The sequence below is a fragment of the Parasteatoda tepidariorum genome, chromosome 6 (genome assembly GCF_982258835.1).
Source record: "Parasteatoda tepidariorum strain Cologne lab strain chromosome 6, Ptep-v5.0, whole genome shotgun sequence".
Classification (NCBI taxonomy): domain Eukaryota; kingdom Metazoa; phylum Arthropoda; class Arachnida; order Araneae; family Theridiidae; genus Parasteatoda; species Parasteatoda tepidariorum.
The window spans coordinates 29,201,962-29,227,233 of NC_141760.1; the positions used below are offsets into that span (position 1 = coordinate 29,201,962).

Below are 25,272 nucleotides of genomic sequence, written 5' to 3' on the forward strand. Positions count from 1 at the left end.
CTTTACAGGGGAATTTTTTGTCCACCAGAAGTACCAACAGAATTTATTTCAAGCTTAAAAAGTCCATGGAAAAACTAAAGGCAATACAAGAATCAAAAAAATTCACAACTTGCAATATTTGTTCAAAAAGATTTAAAAAATTGCAGTCACGTATTTGTTCGAATTAACAAAATTAAACCAGCTTTACATTATCCGTTTGAAGGATCATACGTTATCAAAGAGCGATTTACAAAATTTTACAAATTATTCATTTAAGGTCAAGATGTCAATGTGTGTTTAAAAAGGTTAAAGCCTACATTTATGGAACACCTGCGTCTTAATAACAATACTTCAGCTATCACAGCAGTTAAACTTACACCACCTAAACCTAAAGTAGATCATACCTGAAGTAAACCTAACGTAAACCTAAAAGTGAAATAGAATGTTTGTAGATCTCCAGTAAGATTGCAACCTATGTCTAGTTTCCTGTAAAGGGGGTGTAGCGTCTGATCACATAGATCAAAAATTATTAGAACTTATTTAACTTATTTTGAGAAATTTTTCAACTAAACTTTTAGATTAAAAAGTCTCACTAGACTGAATTCTTTTTTTACTTTCTGACCATTTTTTGATGTATTTGCTTCTACAAAAAATCTTAATCTTAAATTGCTTTGTAAATAAAAAAATGGGTATTTTTCTGATATGTATCATTGAATCAACTAAAGAAATACACTTTACTTTTAGCAAAGTTCTCTTCTAAATTCACCTGATTACTAGACCCATAGTTACATAGAGTTCGGATTAGAGAAAAGTGATTTTCATATAGATTTCAAGAAACACAAATGGTAAATCTCTCAGGTGATTTTTTTGCTGATAATTTACATTCTAAATTTAAAATTTTTGAACTTTGAAGCTAAAATTTGTTTTACAGATTTCCTCTTTTTTAAAAAAATATGTGTTTTTGATAAAAAAAAATTTAGACTCTTTTTTTAAAAAAAAAGGAAATTAATAAAAAATTATACTATTTCATATCGTTTCATAACTTTATACAATCGAATTAATTAGATATGCTTATAAAAATGGTAGCTAATGATAGATTTTATTGTAAGCGAAGACATTTCTCATTGAGATTACATGAGATAAATAAAAATTAGTTGAGCTAACACTACGAAATATCCTTAAAACGCAGCAAATATCCTTAACACAACAAATATCCCTAAAAGGAAGAAAAAATAAATATTTGAAACGACCTACGAAATATAACAATCGCTAAAAGGTATAACATTAAAGTGATAATGAAAAATTAATGAAACATAAAATTAACAGCAGAGTCAATAATTTTTAGGCTCTAAATCGCTCTTGTCCTTACAGCAAATACATATTTTTATAGTCCTTTAGCTTTTATAGTCCTATAGCTTTTTTATAGTCCTTTTACTAGAAATCCTTATAAAAATTTTAAAAACAACTTCAGAATCTCTTATTCAAGTTTGCAAGATGAAAGCTTTCTTTTTATTCATCACATTGTCTGTTGCTGTTGCAGTGTGCCAAGGTAAGTTTAACTTTTTAAAGAAAACTTAGGTGAAACTTTTTATTTCATGTACAGGGTGTCCCAAAAACATACGTTTAGGGTTTATTGATGTCACTAAGTATCTCTCTTATTGTGTCAGCTGTTACGAGTATCCAGGTAAATGGGTCTTCAGCAGAATCTAAGAGACCATTTTATTTCAGAACTGTCATTGAACAGCAGACCCATTTATGAGTTTACGACTGACAATGTTCATATACTTAGCCTTGTAATTTTGAACCCAATCCGAAAGAAAAATCAAACTCCTGGATCAAGTATTAGGAGAAATTCATCTTCGTGGAGGACTTTTTGATGGAACTCACTCGCATTTGTGTTTCATGGAGAGGAAAACGCGAAAACCAACCAGGATTAGCCAGACGGCAAGACAACTCTAACCCATGATCCGCCTACCACTGAGGATATTTTATGTCAGCACTGTGGTCGGTGCTAGCCGGGTGAGGAATTCGTATCACACAGCCATTACTGGTATTCAAATCCGGGATCCAGATCACATTATTGGGAGGAGAGCGCTCTATCCCCTAAATCACTTCAGCTTGACCTATGGAACCATTTTATTTTACATTAAAATCGTCATGGAACAGCCAAACTAATTTTTGAGTTTACGACTACTTGTCCAGACATAGAAGAATAGTCTGCTTCCTCCAGCACATTACAACTTGCGTTTGATTCATGGATTGTATGGTGATGTGATTTGTACCTGTCTAATTGTCTACTATCACCCTCTAACTCATGTACTATGAGTTAGAGGGTACCTTGTATTACTCTTCTCTTAAATAACGGGAGAAACTTTGAACAAACAATATTTTATACGTACACTACCGTTCATTCATTTTACTGTATCCATTGTGTTTTCATTTTTCATTGTCTTGCAACCTATTGTGCTTCAAATTCAAAGTATAGCGTCCATAATGGAACAAAAACTAAATTAAAAAAATAAAAACCTATAAAAATAAGTGGGTGAACTATGAATATTAGTAGTAAATACCAATAATTAATGCCAGTTAATTAATTTTTATCTATTTATTGATAAAAAAATATGAAGGACAATTATAATATACTGTGCCAATAAATCTATCATGTGTTAGTTTTAAGAGACAAAGATCATTATGGTGTTACTATTTGCAAGTGTGATATTTTTGGTAATTGATTCAAATTCAATTCTTTGGGAAATAAAAGGATTCGTAGATATTTTCAGAATCATGTCGAATAGGATATAATACTATTACAATAAAAATATAATACTATTACAATAAAAATATAATACTATTACAATAAAAATATAATACTATTACAATAAAAATATAATACAATATAACTTCATAATAATTGAGCTCCGGTGTTGCAGTTGGTAAAAATGTCAGTTTGGATATTAATTTTACTTTTTGCGTATTTCGCAATATCTCGAGAGCTTTTTCAGCTAACTGAAAAATGTTTGCCTACAATTATGAAATTCCCTTATCCAAAAATAATTACCTGCAAAGAAAACGTATAGTAAATAACTTTTTCTATGCTAGTCTAAAAAATTATAAAATTAAACAATAAGTTTAATTTCATAATTTTTATATCATATTTAAGAATGTAATTTTACTTGACAAAATATAAAAGTTAAGCGGTCAATTAGCTCCTGAGAAATCGAATTTTAAAACAGCTGTTTACATAAACTTCAATTTTTCAGGAACTATTCGATCAAATTTGGTCAGGTTTTATATTTTGCCGCAAATCGTCGGCCTTGCCTGACTACAAATGGTTTGACGCCGCTGCCCTGTGGGATCGGACTCTCGATTCATTCATTCCTCCTCCTCCTTTGCTCATCGACTGAGACATGTGGTGCCATTACATTTGCATGACTCGGGGCCTTGTGCCAATCGAGTCCCATGGTGGTCTATCGTGCTGCGTGGATTGCTTGAACATAGCGAGGCATCATAAATTTGGCGTATGGGCCAAATTGGCCTGGGTCGCGTCTTAACTCTCCTACCCTCCCTAAAATGCGTTATTCTTGTTTCGGTAGCAACAGACGACCTCCAATTTTGTGGTGAGGGGAGTTCTTGCCATAGACAAACTATATAACTTCCCGCAAGTTAACATGGAAACAGTAAAATAATTTTTTCTCTAAAAGAGACCCTTAATGTCTCGTCATACCCTTGGTCAATGAATATTGAATTGCTAAAATTTTTCAGATCCTATAATGATGCGTGATATGTCTAAGCTCGGGCCACGTAAACTTAGTGCTGTGTACTTAGCACTAAGTAAATGCTTATACATGCTTTAAAAATCGAATAAACTGCATTAAAATAACTTTTAATTTACAGCTGATCCATCTACGTGCGATGCTAGCAAAGGGGAAGAATATAGCACATGCCATTCACCCTGTCCTCTTACTTGTTCTAATTATAATGATCCTGGAGGTTGTATAGCATCATGTGCCGCAAATTGTGACTGTCCAAGAGGAACAGTTCGAAGAGAATCTGATCAACACTGTGTTGATCCTAAGGATTGCTAAATTTGATATATTTTATTATCCTTTAATAAAATCATCTTCAAAATCATCGTACTTAATTTTTTTTCTTACTTACTCAACCTCCTTTACCACCAACCTTACTCAACCTCTCTAGTAAAATAAATTACCCTAGTAAAATTACTGTAATGTATAGTTCTGACATAACTACTAAAAAAAAAGAACCATAATTTTGGGATTAAAAATCAAAATATACGGTATATTCAAACCATTCATTTGGTAATTTTTCCGTTCATTTGAAATTCGAATGGACTTTAATTTTAGCCAATCAGTGACTTTATGTTCGTGTTATGAGTCTTTTCAGCTTAAAAAATGTTTTAAAAAATGTTTATACACGGTCAGGAAATCTGATACTTTGTCACGTCAAGTCACTTTATTTGTCATGTATGCAAGCGATGTCACGTGGGGGTCAGCAGATTACGGCGCTTGATGGTATCCAATTAAATCTGGTTTGAAAATTGATTCAGATTTATGATAAACAATCTTTAGGATTGTAACGTTAACGTGCCATGTACAACCACGTAATTAGACAGAACCATACATGCTTAACAATACTTTTACTTCGTTACTTGTTACGGAAGCAAAAGTAAAAAGTACATGTACTTAGTTACTTTTTTAATTCAGTACTTTTACTTGTTTTTTCGTTACTTTTTCCGGGAAAGTACAAGTATTTGTAACGAAAATGTCGAAAAAATCCTAAATTTTTTCTGATTTTTTTTAAAGACTTTCTTCAAAATATTTTTTCTTTTTTTTCGAAATCCTTAAATTTTGTTCCCCAGACAAATCGCAATTTTCTCTTCCAACAACCTATGCTAAAAGTCAAGGTCACCAAGCATATGCTTCTCTTGGGGGGGGGGGAGCATGAAAAAAATCGGAAAAAATAGCGATTTTCGGTGTGAAACCGGTGTGAAAGTGCGAAGGTCATCGGATGTCTCCAGCCCAATGTCCAGCTATGACCACACTTATCTTTTGATATGTTTGTTTAACTTTCATTTAATCATTTGTGACAATATCTTTGATAAAACGTTTTCTGAATCTGTAGAATATATATAACCCCTAATGTAATTTGGCGGGAAGGAAAAATAACGCATATCCCTTCACAACCCTGAGAGGAATTCCTGTAATAAGTACTGAAAAAAATAAGGGAGACGCCACTGACTTGCTTAATGCCTAATTTAACCCAAATAAACAATTTAAGATTAAATAAACCCACTTCTGCTCTGAAAAATAAAAACTGATGAAAAATGTGTGTTTAAAGATGAGATGTATGGTAAGATAGGTTGAACTCCGACCCACCCCAGGACGGAGATAAAAGTTAAATTATTACATTAAAAAATTTCTCTAAAAACTAAAATTACAGTAAAATTTTGCCAAATGACAGTGGTGGTGATCAGTTAAAAGTGGATTAACTATAACATTTGACAATTAAAAACATATTTTAAAGGCAATGAAATCCAATAGCACCTGTGTAAATGTCGAGAATTAAATTATTATAATAATAGGAAACAAGAGACAAAAAATATCTGACTAGAAGTCTATGAAGTCTAAAATCAAAAGTAGATAAAATTTCAAAATGTAATGCTAAAAGTTGATTAGTATAAATTAACGATGACATGCTCTATTGTTGGTTCATGACGGGGGTCAGTTGATCTGGGGCTAAAATGTCCTCGAGGTTTTTTTTAATAATTTGAGTCATAATTTTCCTGCAGGTTAATATAGCAACGAATTGGTTAAGTTGAAAGTTGAGATGCATGTAGTACCTGTCTAAATATTTTGAAAATAAAAAAAAAGGATTTTTGTTTCCAATTCGATGTTGAAAAGCAATAATGACTGTAAGTAATTATTTTCTAAATATTTAAATAAGTAAATTGAATCATATCCAAATTTCTTTACATCCGTCAAATAAATATGATAAAATTTGTTACTACTGACTATGATATGGCATCAAAGTAGGGATTTGAAAGAAACATTCTAATTATATTTTGTGATTTTTAAATGTTACTTTTTTCATTTTCATTAACTTAAAATTTGCGTTTCTTAAAATATTAATACTTAAGAAAAACAAGTTTTTTTTCAGTGGCGTATACTATATTTAGTTGAAAGTATTATGATTTTTTTTAATTTTTTATTTATTTTTTTAAAAGTTCAAGTTGAAATAATATGAAAAAACTGAATTTCATACTAAAAAACTTTGGTTTAGTAGATTTGAACAAATTATTAAAATTGTATTTGAAAATTAAGGATTACACAAAAATTTTAAAAAAATTACCCGATTTTTGAAATATTTTAATGAACTATTCGCAATTTGTCCCTGAAAATATTTTGTGGATATCCTTGGTTACTAGTACAGCATGCATGTTGGGATTTTAATCACTAATTTGGCTTAAAAATTATATCCTATCACAATTATTTTTAAATTTGGGCATTGGTAAATCAAAAATAAATATTACTACTAAATATTTTCAATGTTCATTGTATTGCTATTGAAATTAAATACGTGCCTTAATGAAATTTCAATAATTCCATTTAAAGCATTGAAATTTCTCGATAAAGTATTTTAAAGTAGTTTCGTGTTTATTACATTGGCCCTGTTATTAGTGCTAAGAAGAATTTATTTTCGTTCCATACATGAAGTTATAGATTTCAAACTTTATCACTACTATTTATTATTATAATTATTTTTGAAAGCTTAAGAAGAAATGCATCCTCAAACATTCACATTGGTTATCCTTACATTAAGTCACAGAAATATTCATCAAAACCTCTTTATCTTAAAGTTATATCCTACAAACGTATATTCAAAATTTGATTTATCGGAAACTATTCGACCGATTACGTTCGAATTTTTTATTTCGTCATTTAAAATGTCATACTTTAAAATTAGTAAGAATTTCTTATGCCGAACAAATCACATTTTTTAGTCTTTGCTTAAAAAAATAATAAATATTTTTCAAGCATTATTTTTTTACAGAATTATCTTCCGATAATTAAATTTTATAACCGTGAGTAAAAATTTCGCGTATCTAGTTCTCGATGTTTGTCGAAATACGCAGACATTTAACATTACGTTGTTCAAACTTTTTCTAGCTCTCCTGCTTAAACTATTGGGATTATATTTCTCAGATTACTACTAACTCATATTTCGAATTTCAGAAATACAGACCCGTCAAAAAAAAGAATATATAGTCAGAGAAAGTACGTTTTTATACCTAATTTCGTAACTTCAAAAATCGTGTCTGCACTAATTAGCTAGCACAATTAAGGTTAAGACATAAACCACCGATTGTGAGGAGTTTCTTAAAAATAAGAAATTCAGACTAAGTGAAACCTTCGTAAATTGACCATTGGGAATACGTTACGTTTGTGGTCATTTTTGACAGGTAGTCTAATAATAGAAAGGATGAGTCAATGTTTTTATTATTTCTTACGAGTATATAATTGTATTCATCTTACCAATAAAAGTATATACATATAAAATTAAATTTTGTAACATGGCTTGTTTGTGGCATTAATATATGACAATTATCAGAATTGATTGCAATTTGTTACATACATTTAATATTAAACTGTTTTTCTAAAAGAAATGTTGGGTACATTGTTTTATAGAATTAAGGCACCCTTAAAAAAAAAATTTCAGTGTTTTAAAAAAAAATTTTTTAATAGATATTTGAAAATGAAAATTTCAATCAAAGATAATCAAAGGTCAAAAATAAATAAGAATAGAATATATTAATACGCAAATGTTGCTTGAGCAAATAGAGTAATAAATTTTTTTTAGAAAAATTAAGTGACATTTGATGCATTTTTTATAAACTCTTTTGATATTAAAAAAAAATAAAATTTTATGCTTCAATGCAGAATGTTATACTTTTTATTTCACCCAACCAATCAGAAATATCTATAAAATAGAACTAAATGATTGATCGCAAGTAAAGGTATTTGTAAGTAAACATAAGAAATAAAAAAAAAGTTATTGAAATGAACTCAACAATATGATTGCCATAAAAAATCGAAGAAAAACTTTTTGAAACAACTCACGAAATCCAACGATCTCATAAAAAGTTGTAATGACAAAGAATTGATGAAATATAAAGCAGAGAGCAGAGTCAATAATTTTTTTTTAAATCAAGGTTACGTACGTTTTTCCAGCTGTTTTCAATAGTTTTTATACCAAATATAAGCATAATTTTTCATGCAAAATATTTCCGATTAAAAAATAAACTTCAAACTTATCATCAACTCCAAAACTTAACAAGATGAAAGCTTTCGTTTTTTTCTTCACATTGGCTGTTGCTGCTGCAGTATGCCAAGGTAAGCTAAACTTTTCATTAAAAAAAAAAATCATGTAGAAATTTATTAAAGATTGGTTATAAAACTATTTATTTAAAGTTCGAAACAAAGTTTTGAAACATTCTCTTGAGTTTTGCGTGTTTTTATAACGTTTATAAGAAAAAAAATATTGTGTTTGAATATTGACAATTTATTACGTTAATTTACTTACTATTAGTTTTGCATTTAAAAAAATTTAAAAATTAAAATTGAAAACAAAATATTCAATTTACTTAAAACAAAGTAAGATGTATAAAATGAGTATATTGAGATTTTATGTTTTTGTTTTTTAGACACGTTTCTTTTTTAAAGCTTTGAAGTATTTCAAGTTTCAGCATAACTTGAAATTAAATGGGAGGGAAAAAAATGAAGCTGAAGTTTTTATTTCGCCTTCAAATTCGGATACAAACCAACCTACCCCACTTTTTTTTTAATGAAGAGCAAAAAAAGACCATTATCGTATATTTCTGAATAGGCAGGGAAGTTTTGGATGATGTTGGAATCCTTAAGTGGCTTATAATCGGTTTGTTAACTTTACACTCACATAAGGGCTCATACAAATCAAATAGATATATAAAATGATAGTTGAAAACAAATCTATTAAAAATTAAATTTAAAGGGAAACTCATAAAAAGGACAATAAGAACGGTATATTTTCTTAAAGATGTTTTTTGACCTCTCATTTTCTTTATAAAACACCAAACGAGCAGAATTTTTCTGCTATACATTCAAACCTTCAGAATTCGGCGGTCAGCTTCCGCTATTGGTACGTGATTTGAGTAGGCGTTTTACCAATTGGAACAGTTGATGACGTGAATCGGGACTGGTGAGTTAAGAAGCGTGAGAGGAAGAGAGGGGAAAAACAAAGGTAACAATAAAAGAATTCGCGATCGCAACGAACTATAGGGGACATTGTTGCTTGAGACGAATACTTGCGATTTCCATACGAACAATCATTCAGAACAATCGAACAATCTCTGGAAATGTCCTCAATGTAGCATCGTAACGTTCCCTCTTTATTGTGACTTATTACATTTAAAAAAGAAAAAAATTTTCAATTCTTTCTAATGCAAACGAAAACAAAATCGTATATCTCTTTTTTTTTTTTTGAATTTTTTTCTTTTTTTAGAAAAGGAACATCCAAAAGACTAATCATATTGCTTTAACCATTAAAATACGCAAAAACACATAATGTTATACCATTTAATTTTGCAAAATTTAAAAATTTGGAACAATTTTTATCAAAAAATTATAAACCAAAAAACGCAAAATAAAGAATGCTTACGATAAAAAAAAAACGATTCTAAAAATTCCTCATATTGAAATAAAAAACGTACACATTGTTTCTTCTTCTTTTTTTTTAGTCTTAAAGAATCAGACGTAAAAAATCATTCTGTACAGAATTATCATCAAATTGGAAAAAAAATTATTTGTAAGTAAATTTTTCAAAAAATCATAACACTTACTTGCTTTGTAAATCCGGAGAATTCCAAATAAAATGGTCTTCGTTTGAGAATTTTATTCTCAAATAATAAATACATAGATTATCCCTTCATTACTTTTTGATGACATACCAGTACCACACAGCAAAATTTTATAATTGTAAAATCGCGATATGAATTTCAATATGTAACTTACAAGTAGAATAGCTGAATTCTAGCTGAAATTATTCATTCAAAATTAAAGAAAAAATACTTACCAAGAAAACGATAAAAATTTATTAATAACCAACACAAAAGATACTATTTCAAGTAGTTCGGATGATTCCTTACTGTTGTTTTTCGAATTATATAGATACAAAAATATATACTACACTATAGAGTAGAGGAATATTCTATAACAATTGCAGTTCTGCACGTTCTGAAATCATATTTATTCATTGGAATAAAGTAAGCAATGTTGACTTCACTTTTATTTGTAATGAATTGACACAAAAAAGGAAATATATTTTACCGTAATACACACATCTGAAACAATATACGATCGCGAAATCGGAAGTTATCAGTTGCAAGTTTGATAATAGAAGTTAAAAAGTATTGAAAAATTGTTCATCAAATGCTTGGCTTGTTCTGTTTCAGAAAGATTTACCCATGTTCTGTGCAGTTTTTTCAAGTTCTGCCCTTTCCTTAAGAAAATTTTGTTCTTATTTGTTGCTAAAAAAATGGCATCTTACTCTGTCAATGATTCTGATTGAACTAAATGAAAATTTAATAATTAGAAGCCTGAAAATAAAATAAACTCTAGGAAGCGTACTCGAGCGTTGCGATTGCGAATCGGTGGGACACTTAATGAGCTTTCACTTTTAAACAAAAGATAAACCAGTAAACTATGATAGCTGGATGTTCTAAAAAGCAAGTTCCAGTTTTTCACAAAGATTGCTTGTCGATTATTTTTTTACGTCGATATGTTAGTTTCAAATTTGGATAAATTTTCAAAAATTCAAAAAAAAAAATGTGTTTGAAGACCTAAAAAAATTAAAATGAGTTTAATGTCAACTATTTGAAACAACGTAAATTTTCAATCTGCAATAAAACTAGATTGGATGTTTAAATTTCACTTTCCTCAATAGAGATTCCACAGATTTTGGTAAGAGTTTTGTTTTTCCCTCTTTAAATCTTAATTTTTCAATTATTTTTTTAATCTGGACAATTTTTTAAACTTTTTTTAGAGGTATTCAGAATATATATACCGCATACATTATCCTATACATATAATAAAATAAAAGAGTGTGTTTGTGCGCCTGTACACCGGATTGCGGGTAAACGGTGGACTCTAACAATACGAAATTTCAACGTGAGGCTGAATGAGTATAATTGCAAACTTTTTATGAAGTCGATTCTTGATTATCTAGTCTTGATTGTCGAGTTTAAGATTTTTAAATTCGGACAAGTTTAAGAATTGGAATTATCTCATTGGCTTAGCGGAAGCCATTGTTCCAAAGTAAGGCATAGACGATTCAGTTTTATCAAATATTTTAATATTTATATATTTAACAAAAACACTGCAAACATTTCTTTATCAATTTACGGTAAAAAGTACTGGCACACTGAGTGCAGCATCTGTGAAATCTATTTAACCGTAAAATTCATTTTCCTGTAAAATGTTTTATTCTGTTTCTAAATTTTATTTTTTTCATTTATAGTAAAATTTTATTAAATTAAAAATTTTATATTTTATAATTAAATTCAGTAAAATTTTATTCCGTATTTTTTACAGTAATATTCATTTAATTACAAAGATACAATAATTTGACAATAAATATTATTGTAAAAATTATGCTACTTCTGGTTTTTATTCCGTAAAACTTTACGGTAAAAATTGAATTTACGCTAAAAAGTACTGAATAACCTAGCCTGGCGATATTTTTATCGTATTTTGATAGAGGATTTTTATAGTGTACACATTATAAACTTTAAAAATATGCTTATTGATTGCTGCATTTAGATTTTATTTTTACTGAGTTTGCATTTGATATTTTAATTAAACATAGGGATTATTTAATTAATTAACTGAAATTTTTAATTAACAGAAGAAATTATTTGTTTGATTAGCACAATATGAAATTAAAGATTCAACATGATTTAAGAATTTATAACAGTTTTTATACATACCTATAATTCTTTTAATTTTTTTATTAAATTCATTTTAAAAGATCATACACTTAGATCATACACATCTATTGAAGATAGATTTGCTTTATTCAATGATTAAGTAAGTGATGATCATTGAAAATGAATAATAATAGGCATTCTATAACTTTTACCTATTCATCAACAGTTTTCATCAGAATTACTTTACACTCCCCTTTCATAATTTCTTTAACTCCAATCTTTCAATTTTCCAAACACTGTAAGACATTTCTGATCAAATTACGGTTTCAAGTACTGACACTCTGGGTGCATCATCTGAAATATGCAAATTTACCTAAAATTATGCATCGTAAATTTTACAGTAATATTTATTTAATTAGAATGATTCAGTGATTTTATGAAAATTATTACTGTAAAAGTTTCGGTATATTAGATTTTTTTGTCTCGCAACATGTTTCGGTAAAAATACATTTTACGGTAAAAAGTATTGGCACACTTAGCACCGGTACTCTTTATGGTTACTTGATCCAAAAATATTTACAATGACGAAACAATCCATAATAGTAACTTTTGTACTTAAAGGAAAGTATAAAATATATTATTTATAAGGTATACATCTTTTAAAAATGATAAACTACGTTCATTCTATTTATTTTTAAAATAAATTGCTTACAAAAATTTTATTTACTAACTTTCAAGTATAATTTTATCACAACAAAAGATAGTTTCAGCAGGTTTTAGTGATTCCATTCTTTCAGTTTCGGTTTTAAAAAGTGACTGATTTTATGATCAAGTGATTTTATTAACGGTAATTACTGCATTATTTTATTTTATTAAAAATTAAAATAATTAATCGTTATAGAACAGCACACACGGTGAGTCGGTTAACTTTTAGAAAATTACTTTTACCATACAGATTGTGATTATGTATTCTATAAGTCATTCAGAAATAGAGCTACATTTAGCGTTCTAAATGAAAATGTTTTTTTTTAATTATTATTATTATTAATTTAACAAAACGATGTTAATTCTCTAAGTTATATGAAAAATTATTATTGCAGCTGAAAAACAGAAATGTGATGAAAGCAAGGGTGAAGAATTTGGCACCTGTTACTCAGCTTGTCCTAAGACTTGTTCCAACTACGAAGATGAACTTCATAGCTGTACTATGCAATGCGTCATAGGATGTGAATGTCCGAGTGGAACAGTTCGAAGAGAATCTGATCAACATTGTGTTAAACCTGAAGAATGCTAATGTTTGCATATTCTGATGCTCTTCAATAAAACTTGTCAACTTATCTGTGTTTAATTTCATTCATACACAATTTAGTTCTTAATGCAGGATGCAGCGAGAAAAAAAAAAACTTGGCAAGCAGTTTTTAATGTAACTTTATTGAAAAATAAATAAATTAACAAAATATTACAATAACATTAGGCTTTTACTAAAAAATAAATTTAATTGCTTAAGGGGTCGGCTTTTGCATCGATGCAGAGGTGCAAATGCTTATTGAAATCTTCAGCAATGGACCTCAAGTCTTTTATTTTTAATCCAAATTTTTGTGTACAGAGCAAATGACCGATTTCCTTGTGCAAACAACTCTAAAATGGCAGGTGTCTTTTGGTTGACATTTTATAATTTTAAAAGCTTCGTTGAACAGTCGAACTAATTTCGAGTTTAGGACTACCGGTGTTCAACTCCGTAGTCTTGTAATTTTGAACTCAATCCAGAAGACAAGAAAATTCCTGGATCAAGTATTTGGAGAAATTCGCTTTCGTGGAGGACTTTTTGATTTCATTTGCGTTGGATGGAGAGGAAAACCACGAAGACCTACCACAGCTCACCTGACGGCAAGGCGACTCTAACCATGTCCCATCTACCACTGAGGATGTTTTACGTCAGCATTGTGGTCGGTGCGAGGCAGGTACGAAATTTGTATCGAACAGCCATTGCTTGGATTCGAATCCGGGATACCTCATTAGGAGGCAAGTGCTCTATCCCCTGAGCCATCAAAGCTCTGTTCTGTTTGACATTGCAAAAAAGTAAAAAACAATACTAAGAGAATAAACTAACTAAGAGAATAACAATACTAAGAGAATAAAAGAGAGTAAACTAAGAGATAGATTATAAAGTGTTTTACAGTTAAAGTGTTAGACAAAAAAATAAACGCATAAATTAAAAAGAAATTAGTTAATTTTTATTCTATTATGCAAGAACTTTGTCCAAGTTTTTTTTGCCATGCTCTGTGATGAGAATTCCTACTCTATTTAGATCTCCTTTTTTTAAATATAATTTTTATTTTATATTGAATTTATAGAAGATATATTTTTAAAATAGAACATGATGATAAAAAGATAATATTTTCTTAGGAACACTAACGTAAAAATGATTTATAATCTAAAAAAGAAATATTTTAGGGCTTATACATACTTGTTGTCGTAGTGTTAACAGGGGCTTATAGTCTTAGTGTTAATATATACTTAATATCTTACAAGCTATTATTATTATCTCAGCGTTAAAATATAATTTATAATTTAATCTTGCGTATTTGGTGCTATTTTTGTATGGGATGTAAAACCATATTTTCTTTTAAGACGAGTTTTAGTATAGTGTAATCAAATGTAAGAATATGAAATTTACACGTTAACATAAGTCAGCATTAATATTTGTTTGGGAAATTTTTTTAACAGGATTGAAGTTATATCAATTTTACATTGTTACTAAGAATTGAAAAATCTTATTCTTAAAAAGACATTAGTAGTCAAGAACGAAATTTTCTTAAATAAGGAACCACATAACAAAAATCTTCATGGAGGCATTAAAACACTACTTACTTACCGTATAAAATATTAACGCATTGAGAATCATAAGATAACGTCAATTTGTTTTAACCTTTCATTGCACTCAAGGCACTTGTTGTGATGAGTTTCTTAACTACCTAATAAAAAAAACAGTATTTAAACCAAAAATAATAATAATAATTATTTAAGTAAACATTTAGATACTCAGGAATTTACGATAAAGGAGTCTTAAAACATGGATTTTGAATAATTTCTTCCCTCATGGATTAAACTTACTTGGAATATTGAGCGATGTATTTATTCGAAAGATTACTTGAAAGAGCAAAAATTTTAAAACAATACCTTTTATCAGAATACTTAAAAAAAAGCTTCTTTTAGCCGACCAAAAACAAGAAAGGTTGAATGAATAATTTTTTCAAGTTTGAAAATCCATCACTCCCAAAATCTTTTAAAAGTAACGCTCCAAACGATTTACGTTTTAGGTCTAAAAAATATAATTATTTATTATTTTAAAACTATTTGAAACGTTTTTTAATTATTTATTTAAATGTAATTTTCTTAAATTTTTTTCTTTCTACTTTTTAGTTTTGTGCCCATTTGTTTGTTTATACTCAAAAATAGCCAACATTTCCAAGAAAAGTACTTCATTGAGAGTCTGATTAACGTTGTGTTGATATAAATGATAACTATGCTTGACATATTTTGACATCTTTCAATAAAACCATTTTAAAATTGTCGTAACTAATGTTTTTTCTACTTACTACTCTACTAAATATGAAAATTTCAATCATGGATAATTAAAGGTCAGAAATAAATAAGAATAGAATATATTAATACGCAAATGTTGCTTGAGCAAATAGAGTAATTAAATTTCGTATAGAAAAATTAAGTGACATTTGATTCATTTTTTATAAACTCTTTTTATATTAAAAAAAATAAATTATGCTTTAATGTAGAATGTTATACTTTTTATTCCACCCAACCAATCAGTAATAACTATGGAATAGAACTGAATGATTAATTGTAAGTAAAGGTATTTGTAAGTAAATATAAGAAAATAAATAAAAATTAGCGATATGAACTCAACAATATAATAGACATAAAGAAACTGAAGAGAAACTTTTTGTAAACAGCTCACGAAATCTAAATCACAAATCTAAATCACGAATCTAATCACGAATCTCACGATCCCATAAAAAGTTGTAACAACAATAAATACATTATAAAGAATTGATGAAATATAAAACAGAGAGCAGTGTCAATAATTTTTCTTTGAATTAAGGTTACGTGTGTTTTTCCAGCTGTTTTTAATAGTTTTTATACCAAATATAAGAATAATTTACTGTAGAATTTCATGTAAAACATTTCCGATTAAAAAATAAACTTCGGAATCTCTTCTTAAACTTAACAAGATGAAAGTTTTCGTTTTTTTCTTCACATTGGCTGTTGCTGTTGCAGTATGCCAAGGTAAGCTGAACTTTTTATAAAAAAAACTCATGTAGAAATTTATTGAAGATTGGTTATAAAACTATTTATTTAAAGATCGAAACAACTTTTTGAAACCTTCTCTTGAGTTTTGTGTGCTTTTATAACATTTATAAGAAGAAAACAAATATCGTGTTTGAATATTAACAATTTATTACGTTAATTTGTTTACTATTAGTTTTACATTTAAAAAAAAATTAAAAATCAAAATTAAAAACAAAATATTCAATTTACTTAAAACAAAGTAAGATGTATAAAATAAGTATATTGAGTTTTTCTGCTTTTGTTTCTGAGACATGTTTCTTTTTTTGAAATTGTAAGTTTTATCTTGCCTTCTAATTCGGATACTAACATACCCCCCCCCCCCCCCATTTGAACGAGAATTTATACTTTTTTAAATGAAGCACAAAAAGGGCCATGGTGCGATAGTTTTGATCGTAGTTCAAAATCTATACCTTTGAACTATTTTCTTTTAATATCTATCGCCTGCATTTCGATTTCGTTTTTAAAATTTAACTTAAATTGATTTTGATTTTGGATTATTATCGTATATTTCTGAATAGGCAGAGAAGTTTTGGAAAAAGTTCGAATCCTTAAGTGGCTTATATTCGGGTTGTCAACTTTGCACTCACATAAAAGCTCGTGCAAATCATATAAATCTATAAAATGATAGTTGAAAATAAATCGAATAAAAATTAAAAGGAAGGTTATAAAAAAGGACAATAAGAAAGGTATATTTTCTTAAAGATGTTTTTTGACCGCTCATTTTCTTTATGAAATACCAAACGTGCAGAATTTTTCCGTTATACAATCGAACCTTCAGAATTCGGTTAGCTTCCGCTATTGGTATGTGATTTGCGTTGACGTTTTGCCAATTTGAACTGCTGATGACGCAAGCCTGCATTTCGATTTCGTATTTTCGTATTCGTATTTCGTATTTTGTATCCGAATATGACAAATATAACAAGTTGAAAAGCGTGAGAGGGAAAAAACAAAGGTAACAATAAGAGAATTCGCGATCGCAACGAACTATAGGGGACGTTGTTGTTTGAGACGAATACTTGCGATTTCTATACGAACAGTCATTCAGTTGCTTTGGAGTTGTCTTCAATGTAGCATTGTAACGTTCCTTCTTTATTGTGGTTTATTAAATTTAAAAAAGAAAAATGTTTGATATTCTTTCTTATGCAAGCGAAAACAAAATGGTATCTCTTTTTTTTTTAGAGAGAAGGAACAGTCAAAACACATCGGAAAAATATTTGTAAATAAACAGGAAAAAAATTTGTATCTCCTTAGTTAGAGTTAAAACCTAATGCCTGTGAAATCGTTTTACTAAATTTAATGATATAACAAGAAAGACCTATTTAAACTTTACATTCCATACTTTTCCAATTATATTGTTTCAACCATTGAAATATGCAAAAAGTATGCATAAACACGTAATGTGATACCATTTAATTTTGCAAAAAAAAAAAAAAAAAAAAGAGAATTGAAACAATTTTTATCAAAAAATTATAAACTAAAAAACGCAAAATAAAGAATGCTTACGATAGAAAAAAAAACGATTCTAAAAATTCCTCATAGTGAAATAAAAAACTTTCATACTGTTTCTTTTTCTTTTTTTTTAGCGTTAAAAAATCAGATGTAAAAACCATTCTGTAGAGAACTATCATCAAATTAAAAAAAAAAATTACTTACAAGTAAATTTTTTAAAAAAAATCATAACACTTACTTGCTTTATAAATCCGGAGAGTTCCAAATAAAATGATCTTCGTTTGAAAATTTTATTATCAAATAATAAATGCATAGATTATCCCCTCATTACTTTTAGACGACATACCACACAGCAAAATTTTATAATTGTTAGATCGCGATATGAATTTCAATATGTAACTTACAAACAGAATAGCTGAATTCTGGTTGAAATAATTTATTCAAAATTAAAAAAAAATACTTACTAAGAAAAGGATAAAAACTTATTAATAATCAACATAAATGATATTATTTGAAGTAATTTGGATGATTTTTTATTGTTGTTTTCCGAATTACATAGATTCAGAAATATATATTATTCTATAACTATTACAGTTCTGCACGTTCTGAAATCATATTTATTCATTGGAGTAAAGTAAGCAATGTTGACTTCACTTTAATTTGTAATGAATTGAAGGCAAAGAAAGAAATGTATTTTACCGTAATACACACATCTTTAACAGTATACGATCATGAAATTGGAAGTTATCAGTTGCAAGCTTGATAATAGAAGTTAAAAAGTATTTAAAAATTGTTCTTCAAATGCTTGGCTTGTTCAGTTTCAGAAAGATTTACCAATGTTTTAGGTAGTTTTTTCAAGTTCTTCTGTCTTTTCCTTAGAGAAATTTTGTTCTTATTTGCTGCCAAAAAAAATGGCGTCTTACTCTGTCAATGATTCTGATAGAACTAAATGAAAACTTAATAATTAAAAGCCTGAAAATAAACTAACCTCTAGAGGGTGTACTCGAGAGTTGTGATTGCGAATCGGTGGGACACTTAATGAGTTTTCATTTTTAAACAAAAGATAAACCAGTAATCAAAGATAGCTGGATATTCCGAAAAGGAAGTTCTAGTTCTTCTCAAAAATTGCTTGTCGATTTCTTTTTACGTCGAGTATCATGTTAGTTTCAAATTTGGATAAATTTTCAAAAATTCAAAAAAAAAAAAAATGTGTTTAAAGACTTAAATAAACTAAAAGGAGTTTAATGTCAATTATTTGAAACAACGTAGTTTCAATTGGCAGTTAAACTAGATTGGATGTTTAAATTTCACTTTCCTCAATAGAGATTTCACAGATTTAGGCAATAGTTTTGTTTTTCACTCTTTAAATCTTAATTTTTAATTACTTTTTTAATCTGGACATTTTTTTAAACTTTTTTGGGGGGATTCTGAAAATATATACGGCATACATTATCCTATACATATAATAAAATAAAAGAGTATGTTTGTGTGTCTATATACCGGATTGTGGGTAAACGCTAGACTCTAAGAATACGAAATTCAACATGAGGCTGAATGAGTACAATTGCAAACTTTTTACGAAGTCGATTCCTGATTTTTAATAAGATTTTTAAATTCGGACAAATTTAAGAAATGAAATTTTCTCATTGGTTTAGCTGAAGCCATTGTTCCAAAATAAGCCATAGACGATTCAGTTTTGTCAAATATTTTAATATATATGTATTTAACCAAAATATCTACACTGTAAAAAATTCTTTTTCAATTTACGGTAAAAAGTACTGGCACACTGAGTGCAGCATCTGTAAAATTCCTTTTCCTGTAAAATGTTTTATTTTGTTATTAAATTTTTTTTTTCATTTATAGTAAAATTTTATTAAATTAAAAATTTTATATTTTGTAATTAAATCCAGTAAAATTTTATTCCTTATTTTTTAAGTAATATTCATTTAATTACAAGGATACAGTAATTTCACAATAAATATTAAAGTAAAACTTACGCTACATCAGGTTTTTATTCCGTAAAACTTTACGATAAAAATAGATTTTACGCTAAAAAGTACTGAAACCCAGACTAGCGATATTTTCATCGTATTTTAATAGAGGATTTTTATAGTCTACACATTTTAAATTTTACAAATATGCTTATTGATTGCTACATTTAGGTTTTATTTTTACTAAGTTTGCATTTGATATTTTAATTAAACATAAGGCTATAATTTTTAATTAACAGAAGAAATTTCGAATATAGGTCTTATCTGTTTGGTTAGCACAATATGGAGTTAAAGATTCATTATGATTTAAGAATTTATAGTAGTTTTGAAACATTCCTATAATTCTCTTAATTTTTTTTATTAAATACATTTTAAAAGAACATACACTTTGGCATATATTGAAGATAAGTTTGCTTTGTTGAGTGATTGAGTAAGTGATGATCATTGACAATTAATAATAATAGGCATTCTATAACTTTTACCTATTCATCTACAGTTTTCATCAGAATTCTTTTACTTCCCCTTTCTTTTATTCCCCGTTCATAATTTCTCTAACTCCTATCTTTCAATTTTCCAAATACTGTAAGACATTTCTGATCAAATTACTGTTTCAAGTACCGACACTCTGGATGCATCAACTGTAATATTCAAATTTACCAAATATTATAAATCGTAAATTTTACAGTAATATTTATTTAATTAGAGTGATTCAGTGATTTTATGAAAATTATTACTGTAAAAGTTACGGTATATTAGATTTTTTTGTTTTGTAACATGTTTCGGTAAAAATGCATTTTACGGTAAAAAGTATTGGCACACTTAACACTGGTACACTTTATCGTTATTTGATCCAAAAGTATTTACAATGACGAAGCAATCCACATTAGTAACTTTTGTACTTAAAGAAAAGTACAAAATATATTATTTATAAGGAATACATCTTTTAAAACTTGAGAAAATTATAAACTCCGATCATTCTATTTATTTTTAAAATAAGTTGCTTACAAAAAATTTTATCTACTAGTTTTCAAGTATAATTTTATCACATCAAAAAATGATTTCAGCAGGTTTTGGTGATAACATTCTTTCAGTTTTGGTTTCAAAAAGTGACTGATTTTATAATCAAGTGATTTTATTCACGGTAGTCACTGAATTATTTTATTTTATTAAAAATTGAAATAATTAATCGTTATAGAACAGCACGCAAGGTGAGTCGGCTAATTTTAAGAAAATTACTTTTACCATATAGATTGTGATTGGGTATTCTATAAGTCATTCAGAAATAGAGTTATATTAAGAGTTCTAAATGAAAATGTCTTTTTTTTAATGAAATGATATTAATTTTCTAAGCTGCATAAAAAAACTTGTTGTTCCAGCTGGAAAACAGAAATGTGATGAAAGCAAAGGTGAAGAGTTTGGCACCTGTTACTCAGCCTGTCCTGATACTTGTTCAACTACAAAGATGAAGGTCGTCCCTGCACCTTGCAATGCGTCATAGGATGTGGATGCCCAAGAGTAACAGTTAGAAGAGAATCTGATCAACATTGTGTTAAACCTGAAGAATGCTAAGGTTTGCATTGTCTGAATGTTTTGCAATAAAACTTTTCAACTTATATGTATTTAATTTCATTCTTACATAATTTAGTTCTTAATGCAGGATGCATCAAGAAAAAAAACTTGGGCAAACAGCTTTTAATATAACTTTGATGAAAATAAATAAATTAACAAAATAACAAATAATAATAATATTAGGCTTTTACTAATAAATAAATTTAAGTGCTTCCAAAGTGGTCGTCATTTCCAGCGATGCAGAGGTGTAAATACTTATTGAAATCTTCGGCAATGGGCAGCAAGTCTTTTACTTTTAATCTATCTCATTCCCACTGTAACGATTGTTTTACAAACTCCAAATTTTGTGTACAGAGCAAACGACAGATTTCCTTGCGTGAGCAACTCTAAAATAGCAGGTGTCTTTTGCTTGACATTTTATAATTTTTAAAACCATCGTTGAACAGTCGAACCAATTTTGAGTTTAGGACTACCGATGTTCAACTCCGTAGTCTTGTAACTTTGAACCTAATCCAGAAGACAAGGAAATTCCTGGATCAAGTATTGGGAGAAATTCGTCTTCGTGGAGAACTTTTGGATGGAACTAACCACATTTGCGTTACATGGAGAGGATAACCACGAAAACTTAACACAGCTCACCTGACGGCAAGGGAACTTTAACCCATGATCCATCTATCACTGAGGGTGTTTTACGTCAGTTACGTGGTCGGTGCGAGGTATGAGCGGAATCAGTGTCGACCAGCCATCACTTGGATTCGAACCCGGGATACGTCATTAGGAGGCGAGTGCTCTATCCCTTGAGCCTCAAAAGCTCTGTTCTGCTTGACATGGTAAAAAAGTAAAAACAATACTTAGAGATATATTATAAAGAGTTTCACAATTAAAGTGTTAGACGAGAAAATGAATACGCAAATTAAAAAGAAATTAGTCAATTTCTATTCCATTATGCAAGAACTTTGTCCGAGTATATTTTTTCGCCATGCCCTGTAATGAGAATGCCTACTCGATTTGGAACTCATTTTTAATACAATTTTTATTTCATTTTGAATTTATGGAAGGGATATTTTTAAAATTATACATGATGATAAAAAGATAATGTTTTCTAATGAACACTAACGTAAAAATGATTCATAATCAGGAAAGAAATATTTTAGTGTTTATACATACTTGCTGTCGTAGTGTTAACAGGGGCTTATTGTCTTAGTGTTAATAAATACTTAATATCTTAGAAGCTATTATTATCATCTCAGCATTAAAAGATAATTTCTAATTTAATCATGCGTATTTGGTGCGATTTTTGCATGGGATGTTAAACCATATTTTCTTTTAAGCTGAGTTTTAGTAAAGTGCAATCAAATGTAAGAATATCAAATTTACACGTTACCATGAATCAGCATTAATATTTATTTAGGAAAATTTTTTTATAGGATTGAAGTTACGTCAAATTAGATTGAGAACTAAAGTTACGTCAATTTTACAATGCTACTAAAATTAAAAAATCTTATTCTTAAAAAGTCATAAGTAGTCAAGAACAAAGTTTTCTTAAATATGGAACCACAAAACAAAAATCTTCATGGAAGCATTAAAACAGGCCAATTTGTGTCAACCTTACATTGCACCCAGCTCTATAAGGCACTTGTTGTAATGAGTTTCATTGCTACCTGACAAAAAAACAATATTTGAACCAAAAAAAAAAACTTAATTTACGCAATCATTTAGATAATCATGAAGTTACGATAAAGGAGTTTTAAAACAATGATTTTGGATAATTTCTTCCTCCATGGATTAAATTAACTTGGAATATTGAATGACGTATTTATTCAAAAGATTACTTGAAACAGCAAAAATTGAAATTTTTCTTTTGAAACAAAATGTTTATTCAGAATACTAAAAAGAAGAAGAAGAAAATTATTTTAGCAGATCTGAAACAAGAAATGTTGAATGAATGATTTTTTCAACTTCGAAAAATCTGCCAAAATCTTTCAAAAGTAACGCACCAAACGATTTTCGTTTTAGGTCTGAAAAATATAATTAAGGTGTCCGACTATCCAAAAATCGCGATTTTTATCAAAAATTGACAAATTGAGTTTCATGTTTTACATTTTTTATCATTTCATTAGCTTCAAGAAAATATTTAGTTTTTTATTTTCTGATCACTAGAAACGAAATTACAGCTGTTTTAGCGAGAGCTAATCAGACAGCTTTCGTCTGCAAGCAGCGTTTCGAAACCGAAACTAAAAGTTTATCATCTTCTTCCTATTTTTCTAACTATTTACTCAGAATTCGCTGCTCCCGTTCTTTTTTAAAATGCTACTTTAAAGCCTCAAATAATATTTCATGAAAAATTCATATATCTGACCCTGGCAACGCTGTTAAATTTATGTTTGTTTACATCTTTTTCAAATTGACGCACGCTTTTCTATTCGCTTTTATTACTCAATATTTGTTATATTTGTTACATAAGTTGTTTTGTTTTTAATTAAATTTTTGTTTTATTGTTATTTCTTAATAAATTTTCTTATTAAAATGGGACACGGACGAAAGTTTCGTCAGAAAAAGCGAAAGTTTACTGTAAATCAGTTCACTGCTCCTGTTATAGGTGACACTGAAGGAATGCTACTGATCCCACACAAAATGCCAGTTCATCTAAAATTGGAAAAGGGTTGACCGATATTTCCTTAAAAGATGATTTTGAAACCCTTTCTGGAAATAGAATGTTTGATATTCAAGTACTGATGTCAATATTCATGCTACTTTCTTGCCCATCTTGTTTGAAGCAAGGACTGTTGTTGAACGAAGACTCCAGGTATGGCCTCCAATCAAACTTCTCTCTGAAATGCAAGGACTGTTCTTTTGTGAAGGGATTCACTTCCACTTCAAAAATTGACAAGGGTAACACTCTCAATCTTCTTGTCGTATTTGGAATGAGAATTATTGGCAAAGGATTTTCAGCAGCACAGAAGCTATTCAGCTAACTTGATGTAATTGCACCAATTAACCAAAACTTCATACAGGGTGCAAGAGATAAAACTGTCAGTGGGTGCATATAAAGCAGCACAATCTTCCATGTTACAAGCTTCAAAGTTAATTTCCACTCATAAAAACGAATGTGGTGTAACAGTTGATGGAACATGGCAGAAACGAGGTTGTTCATCTCTAAATGGATGCGCAGCTGTTCTTTCTGTGGACACGGGAAAAGTTTTGGACATAGAAGTGCTTAGTCAATTCTGTAGGATTTGCAACAAGCATGCAAAAGAATCTAGCACATCAAGTAGCTCTCTTGTCTAACGTGTGTGCCAAAACCACAAAGGTTCAGCGGGAAGTATGGAAACTGTAGGTGTTCGACGGATTTTTGAACGTTCTCAATCTGAAAGTAGTTTAAAATATACTTCGTACTATGGAGATGGGGATTCCAAAGCCTTTAATAATGTTAAAGATGTCTATTTCCCTAATAGTGCTTCGAGATTAGAATGCATAGGACATGTACAGAAAAGAGTTGGTTCCTGCTTGAGAAGGTTGAAAAAAACTATCAAAGGATTAGGTAGTAAAGGTAGATTGACCGAAAAATTTATTGATATGCTCCAAAATTACTATGGTATTGCTATTCGTAGCAATGTTGGCAATTTACCTGGCATGCAAGTTGCAGTTATTGCAGCGTTTTACCACTGTTGCTCTACCGATGAAAAACCTATGCATGCACAATGCCCAACTGGTGCCAATTCTTGGTAGAAGTATCAGAAGGCCAAACATGAGGGAAAACAATATTTCCACCGTACAAAATGCTTACCCACTGCAAGCTTAAACAAAATTAGATCCACTTACTGGGACTTATGCGATAAGAAACTCTTGCAAAAATGTTTGCATGGGAAAACCCAAAATGCTAATGAGAGTTTTAACGGAGTCTTATGGAATGTAATTCCGAAAGAAACAATTGTT

At 29.0% G+C, this 25,272-nt stretch overlaps 1 protein-coding gene and 1 long non-coding RNA gene across 2 annotated transcripts; both read left to right on the top strand.

Annotated features, from left to right (window-relative positions):
* The first annotated feature begins 1,426 nt into the window (after positions 1 to 1,426).
* LOC107452548 (chymotrypsin inhibitor) lies at positions 1,427 to 13,290 on the top strand. Its single transcript, XM_043048570.3, has 2 exons — positions 1,427 to 1,528; positions 13,060 to 13,290. The coding sequence occupies exons 1-2, from the start codon at positions 1,474 to 1,476 to the stop codon at positions 13,251 to 13,253; spliced, it is 249 nt and encodes an 82-aa protein (XP_042904504.2). The 5' UTR covers positions 1,427 to 1,473; the 3' UTR covers positions 13,254 to 13,290.
* A 2,749-nt stretch (positions 13,291 to 16,039) lies between these two features.
* LOC139425319 (uncharacterized) lies at positions 16,040 to 21,380 on the top strand. The gene is made up of 2 exons (XR_015434566.1): positions 16,040 to 16,264; positions 21,144 to 21,380. It is a non-coding gene; the product is annotated as an uncharacterized LOC139425319 (long non-coding RNA).
* The last annotated feature ends 3,892 nt before the right edge of the window (positions 21,381 to 25,272 follow it).

Excerpts from the sequence above, each read along its gene's own strand:
- LOC107452548 (XM_043048570.3), top strand. The coding sequence starts at position 1,474 with ATGAAAGCTTTCTTTTTATTCATCACATTGTCTGTTGCTGTTGCAGTG. Across the intron at positions 1,529-13,059 it reads TGCTGTTGCAGTGTGCCAAG|CTGAAAAACAGAAATGTGAT; the intron begins GTAAGTTTAACT and ends TTATTATTGCAG.